This window comes from Nannospalax galili, unplaced genomic scaffold (genome assembly GCF_000622305.1).
Source record: "Nannospalax galili isolate Female #2095 unplaced genomic scaffold, S.galili_v1.0 scaffold538, whole genome shotgun sequence".
In the NCBI taxonomy this organism is placed as follows: Eukaryota; Metazoa; Chordata; class Mammalia; order Rodentia; family Spalacidae; genus Nannospalax; species Nannospalax galili.
This window is the reverse complement of record NW_008343842.1, coordinates 5,253,481-5,260,430: the sequence shown is the minus strand read 5'-3', so window position 1 is coordinate 5,260,430 and position 6,950 is coordinate 5,253,481. Positions and strand designations below refer to the sequence as shown.

The 6,950-nt window shown below is 51.1% G+C and overlaps 1 protein-coding gene across 3 annotated transcripts in view; it reads left to right on the top strand.

The window, feature by feature from the left end:
• The window catches only part of Kifc1 (kinesin family member C1), an 18,550-nt gene that overhangs the window by 10,865 nt on the left and 735 nt on the right, over positions 1–6,950 (top strand). For 2 of the 3 annotated variants that reach the window (XM_008840165.3, XM_029566950.1), the window contains 7 exons: positions 244–294; positions 613–672; positions 882–1,276; positions 2,503–3,282; positions 3,979–4,269; positions 4,358–4,431; positions 4,539–4,614. In XM_008840165.3, the coding sequence (XP_008838387.2) occupies positions 244–294; positions 613–672; positions 882–1,276; positions 2,503–3,282; positions 3,979–4,269; positions 4,358–4,431; positions 4,539–4,614 (1,727 nt within the window). The remainder of the gene's footprint in view (positions 1–243; positions 295–612; positions 673–881; positions 1,277–2,502; positions 3,283–3,978; positions 4,270–4,357; positions 4,432–4,538; positions 4,615–6,950) is intronic. The other variant, XM_029566949.1, reaches the window with a different exon arrangement.

Here is a 6,950-nt window from a genome sequence, read left to right as displayed (position 1 = left end):
TTTTTTTTGGTCTTTTTGAGACAAGGTCTCCCTGTAGCCCCAGCTGGCCTGGAGTTACTATGGAGACCAGGCTGGCCTCAGAACTCACAGAGATTCACCTGCCTCTGCCTCCAGGGTGCTGGGACTAAAGGCATGCGCCACCATGCCCGGTGGGATCCCATTTCTAACCCTTTAAAATCTGTGTCAGTACATGCCATCTGAGAGTGACTGGCCTACTTTTTCTTCCCTTCCATCCCTGGACAGCTCAAAAAGTCCCCAAGAAGACAGGACCTCGTTCTACTGCTGTCAGTACAGGTAATAGCGCTTAAGCACTGGGCTGGAAGGGGCTTGGGTCCATGTCAAAGGAAAATGGTGATGGAGGCACTCCGGCTATGCAGCTCCTTATTGTAGGGGAGGGGTGGTGCTGGGGATTAAACCCAGGGCCTTGCATGTTTGGCAAGTGCTCTGCCGCTGAGCTACATAGCTCAGGTTGGCCTTGAACTTACTGCTCACTGGGTGGTCTGGCTGGCCTTGAACTGGCAATTCGCCTGCCTTAGCCTCCCAGATGCTAGGACCATAGGTGTATGCCACCATGCCCAGTTTATAATTCTTGTGTCACTTGCAATTCTCTAGTGCTGAGGAACCAGAAGCCAGCTCCTGCTGCTCCTGCTGCTCCTGCCCCCAAACCTGGCAGTAGGTGACAAATAACCACTGAGTGAGGCTGGGGTGGGGGATGAGAAGGTGGAGAGTGCCCAGAAAACGTCATCTGTTCCCTTCCTGTCTAGAGGGGACGGAGACAGATGTGGCATTAGGTGTGCAGGCCCTCAAGGCTAGAAGGAAGAAGGGCTAGAGGGCCAAGAGGCCACTGACCTTTGTCTTTTCTGTGCCCATGTTGCCATCAGCTGCTCCTCCCATGGTAGCAGGGAAGAAACCTGGCAAACGTCCTGCTTGGGACTTAAAGGGTCAGTTGTATGACCTAAATGAAGAGCTGAAACGCTATCGGGAGAAGAATCAAGCACTGGACCGGGATAACCAGCAGCTGCAGGAGCAACTCAAAGAGGCCCAGCAGCAGGCTAAGACCCTGGGGACAGAGTGTAGCACCCTGGAGGAGGAACTGACCAGGGTACGGACCCAGGCTGAGCAGGGCCAGCAGGAGCTGGGGCATCTGAGGGCCCACGTCTCGGAAATCGAGGAGCAGCTGAGCACAAAGGAGGAGTTGCTTCAAGAGCTCCAGAAAGAGCAGCTGGAGTTGCAGGAGGAGCGGAGGGCACTAGCCACCCGACTGGAGGAGCAGGAGGTAAAGCCAGAGCCTCAAGAGTGCCATCCACTGCCTCTCCAGGTCCTCCTGAAGCCTCAGAAGCCTTCACTGTCACCAGCAGGATGAGTCTGTCCACCTAGCTCCACCCAGTACTCCTGTCTGTCCTGCCTTCAGCTGCTTTCTTCCTCTGTTCATAGCACCCAACATGTCTCTCCCTGCTACCAGCCCTGGGGATGTCCAAGACTGTAGCACCTCCCATATCTCTAATGACATCAGCTGAAACAGGGTCTCCCTGCAGCCCCAGCTGGCCTGGAACTATCTACATCAGGCTGGCCTCAGTCTCACAGAGATCTGCCCGTGTCTGCCTCCGAGTGCTGGGAGTAAGGGTGTGGGTGGAAGATTCTTTCTGGATTGCATCCTGCCCTTAGTTGAGGCCTGCATTCTCAGTGTCACTCCAGGGTGCCCCTCCCACACTTTTTTTTTGCCTCCCCCTTTTCTTTTCCACTGAACCTAAAGCTCACTGTTTTGGCTGGGCTGGTGGACCAGCAAGATCCTGGGATCCTGCTCTGTCCCCTCATTAAGAATCACAGACACACATGGCCATCCTTAACTTTTATGTTGGTGCTGGGGATTTGAATGCAGGTCCTCATGCTTATGCAGCAAGTGCTCTTACCCACTGAGCCACCTCCTTAACCTGGATTTCCTATTTTCTTATTTTTAAATTTATTTTCATTTTATGTGTATAAATGTTTTGCCTGAATGTGTGTAAGTGCATTGGTGTCATGCAGTGCCTACAAAGGGCAGAAGAGGGTGTTGGATCCCCTAGAACTGGAGTTAGGTGGTTGTGAGCCACTATGTGGGTGTTCGGAACCTTACAAGAGCAGCCAGTGCTCTTAAGTGGTAAGGCTTCTCTACAGTCTCCCTTATCTGTTTTGAAGAGATTTTACTTTTATTTGTGTTTGTGTGTCTGTGTGCATATATGCCACATGTGTGTGGGGTGTGCCTGCAGGGGCCAGAAGGTGTCAGATCCCTTGGACCTTGAGTTATAGGTGGTTATGAGCCACCTGTGTGGGTGCTGGGAACCGAGCTAAGGGGCCTCTGGAAGATCAGTAAGAGCTCCTAACCACTGAGCCATCTTTCCAGTCCTTACCTTTATCGGACTGTGAGGTCCATGGGCCAGGACAACACCCCCCCCCCCCGCCAACCAGGGCATGTGTCTGCCTGTCATCCCTGTTTGCATCTCACCTCTTTGTCTCTCTGGGCAGAGGAGGCAGCAGGCCTTAGAAGCAGCTCTATCAAGCAGCCAAGCAGAAGTGGTATGCCTCCGGCAGGAGACTGCGTCCCAGGCCACCTTGCTGGCTGAGCGAGGAGACCAGCTCCATGGGCTGGAGATGGAGCGCCGGCGACTGCACAATCAGCTGCAGGAACTCAAGGGCAACATCCGGGTATTTTGCCGGGTTCGCCCTGTCCTTGCAGGGGAGCCTGTTCCTTCCTCTGGCTTCCTCCTGTTTCCCCCTGGCCCTGCTGGGCCCTCTGATCCTCCAACCTGCCTTAGCCTCTCCCGGTCTGATGATCGCCGAGCAACCCTGAGTGGGGCACCTGCCCCTCCCACCCGCCATGATTTCTCCTTTGACCGAGTATTCCCCCCAGGAAGCAGACAGGACGAAGTATTTGAAGAGATCTCCATGCTTGTCCAGTCAGCCCTGGATGGCTACCCTGTGTGCATCTTTGCCTATGGCCAGACAGGCAGTGGCAAGACCTTCACAATGGAGGGTGGGCCTGGGGAAGACCCCCAATTAGAGGGGCTGATTCCTCGAGCCCTTCGACACCTCTTCTCCGTGGCCCAGGAGATGAATGGCCAGGGATGGACCTATAGTTTTGTGGCAAGTTATGTAGAGATCTACAATGAAACCGTCCGAGACCTGCTAGCCACTGGGACCCGGAAGGGGCAGGGTGGCGAGTGTGAGATTCGTCGGGCAGGACCAGGGAGTGAAGAGCTTACTGTCACCAATGCACGCTATGTTCCTGTTTCCTGTGAGAAAGAGGTGAATAGGGAATGGGGAGGAGTGGGCAGGGTAGAGAAAGGACCTAGAGAAAGTCAAGGATGAAGGGTGGGTTATGAGGATGGGTGACCTCAGGTTAGCTAAAGGGCTGCAAAGTAGGGCTGCTTTGACGGGGCCTGAGTGTTGTGATGCATCTCAGGACTCTTGCCTGGCTAATCATGACTCAGGTGTCTCTGCCGAGTCATTCCTCCTCTGGAGGTCTTTAGTATTCAGGCCACTTCAGCTGTCTTTTTCTCCCTTTTTCCCTGTGGTACTGGGGATTGAACTTGGGGCCTTACATATGCAAGGCAAGAGCTCTACCACTGAGCTGTATCTTTTTCCTTCCTTCCTTTTTTTGTTGCATTATTATTATTATTATTATTATTATTATTGAGACAACCTTATACCGTAGCCCAGGCAGGCTTTGAACTTGTGATGCTCTTGCCTTAGCTGCCCAAGTAGCTGGGGTTATAGGCCTGTATGACAGGCCTGGCAGTGGGCTGTCCTGTCTAAATGACACACGGCCACTGCTAGACTGATTTTGCTCTTTCTATCACACTGTAACTTCCATTCCACTTATTTCCACTCAACTGATTGGAAAGGAAGTTCAAAGAGGCTGCAGTGGACTCACTGGCAGCCAGACCATCAGCATGTCCTGGCTTCTGACTGACTCCACCCCTTGCTGATCCCTGTCCCTAGGTGGAGGCTCTGCTCCATTTGGCCCGCCAGAATCGAGCTGTAGCCCGCACAGCCCAGAACGAGAGATCATCTCGGAGCCACAGTGTGTTCCAGCTGCAGATCTCTGGAGAGCATGCTGCTCGGGGCCTGCAGTGTGGGGCTCCCCTCAACCTTGTAGACCTGGCTGGGAGTGAGCGGCTAGACCCTGGCTTAGCCCTAGGCCCAGGGGAACGGGATCGTCTTCGGGAAACACAGGCTATTAACAGCAGTCTGTCCACGCTGGGACTGGTCATAATGGCCCTGAGCAATAAGGTAGGAATGGGCGTGTAGGCAGATATGGTCGGGGAGCCAATGGAGAGCCCTGCCCTATCCTAACCACCTGTGTTCCTTGACCTTCCAGGAGTCCCACGTGCCTTACCGGAACAGCAAGCTCACCTACCTGCTGCAGAACTCCCTAGGTGGAAGTGCTAAGATGTGAGAGGCAGGGGCAGGCTGAAGGGACCTGTAGGAGTGAGACAAGTGTGTGCATGTCCAGCCCTGGCAGACCACTAATTCTGGCTTGGGCCTCTTCTCTTCCATAGGCTCATGTTTGTGAACATTTCCCCCCTGGAAGAGAATGTCTCGGAGTCCCTCAACTCACTGCGCTTTGCTTCCAAGGTAGCTACTTGTAGGCATCTCCATCACAACTCTGTCTTCTCGGCTAGGGGGCATATTTGTCCAGAAAGGTTTATGCTTGCTAGGCATCTGGGTACTACTTACCTGTGTCCTTTTAACTACTGGCTTTTTTGTTTTTATTTCTGAGACATGGTCTTACTCTGCTGGCCTGGAACTCAGAGATTTGCCTGCCTCTGCCTTCCGAGTTTTCAAGGTTTTTAGAATAAATGACCAAGTAGTCAGGACTGTATTGCAGAAACAAGCTATGCCATGTTCTTATCCCTTTCCTGTGTGTGTGCTTCTGCACCATCTTTGTTTTGCTCCTCAAAACCACCCTGAAATTACTCTCATCAGCACTCTGGGATTGCGTATTATTTTTAGGTCTGTGTAGAACTTCACCAAAACTGATCCACCAGTTCCCTCTGCTGGACAGCCACATTGTTTCCGCCCTATTCTGATCACAGACAGGAGCATGCTAACAGACCTTGTACACTCATTTTATGTAATTTTCAGTTCCATCTGTCTAGGGATGCTCCTTGAAATGGGAGTGCTAGACCAAAGGAGACATACATATTTTTGAGAGCATTCTAAATTGTGTTAATTCCATGAGGGGCCAGCTGGTACCATGATCTCAAGGAGACTTGGGCTCCCTCCACGAGGGGTGAGCAAGTCTGTCAGATGCCTTGCTGTCTGTCTTGCTGGGTAGTTTTTTCCCTCCCTGATGTACTATTTTCCTTTGAGTTCTGAGTTTATTTGGCGTCTGATCCTGACCAGGTCTGCCTTTTGCCAGCAGAATGACCAGTTCTGTGGGCACCTGCCCCCTGCTGTGGTCATCTGCCTTGACCAGGCTGTCCTGCTGTCTGGCAAGTTCAGTGAAAACACAGTGGTGGTTCTATCCTCTTTCTGTTCTAGCTATATATATATTTTAAATTTTTATTATTTTTATGTGTATGTGTGTATTGCCTGCATGTAGGTAAGTGCACCCGTGTGGTGCAATGCCCGCGGAGGTCAGAAGAGGCTGTCAGATCCCCTGGGACTGGAGTTACAGACAGTTGTTAGCTGCCATGTGGATGCTGGGATTCAAACCCGGGTCTTCTGTAAGAACAACCAGTGTTCTTAACTGCTGAGCCATCTCTCCAGCCCCTATCATCTATATTTTGGTATGGGATTTGAACCTGGGTCCTTATCACAATAAGCCTGGCCTCACAACTGAGCCATATGTCCAGTCTAACTTTGTTTTCCAAACTTCTGCAAAAGCAGTCAGTGCTCTAACCACTGAGCAATATCTCCAGCCCTTTTTCTTTTTCCTTTTTGTGACAGGGTTTCACTATGTAGACCAGGCTGGTCTTAAATTTACAGAGGCTGGGATTAAAGGCGTGCTTCACACCTGGCAGCCCTCTTTTGAGATGTGGTCTCCTGGAGCCCATTGGTAGCCTTGAACTCATAATCCCCTTGCCTCTACCTCCCAAGTGCTGAGATTAGAGGAGCAGACCATCACCCAGGCCCACTGACTTTCATAGAGTGATTTTATCAAATAATAATTGTATCTAGATCCATTACTTTGTATAAGGCTTTAAGATGGTGGTTTCTAATCTCCACTTCATTAGTCCTTATTCTTCTGTGAAGAATTTTCCCTTGCTACATACAAGCATACTTCAGATCTTGTGGGTTCAGTACTGTGAATATTGCAGTAAGTAAAGTGACATGATAGGGCTAGAGAGATGGCTCAGCAGTTAAGAGCACTTGCTGCTCTTGCAGAGGACCCAGGGTTTGATTCCCAGCACCCACATGGCTCCTAACAACTGTTAAGTTCCAGGGGATTCAATACCCTCTTCTGGCCTCCACAGGCATTGCATGTATATGGTGCACTTACATATATGCAGGTAAACACTTATACACATAAAATAATTTTTAAAAAGAAAGTGACATGAATTGAATTGTGTCTATAAAAATTACATTTGCTGGGTGTGGTGGTGACACCTTTAGTCCCAGCACTGGGAAGGCAGAGGCAGGTGGATCTCTGTGAGTTCAAGGTCAGCCTGAGTTCCCTCTTGAGTCCTTTGAGTGGACCTCTAGTCTTTGTTTCAGATTCTGAGGTGCACCCTCCCACCCCCCAGCTGAGGACCAATCCCAGGCTCTTGAACTGGCCAGGCATGCTCCTCTGCTACAGAGCTAAATCCCTGCTACCAGGATGGTGCACTTTTAGAGTCCTAGTTCTAAAGGAATGCCAGTGTCTTGCTAGGTTAGGTTTTGTGAGGGCCTTGGGGTGTCTAGTCCTCCAGAGGAGTGCTGGAAGTGGGGCCCTCCCTCCTGTAGTCTCCATCTCCTCAGACTTTTTT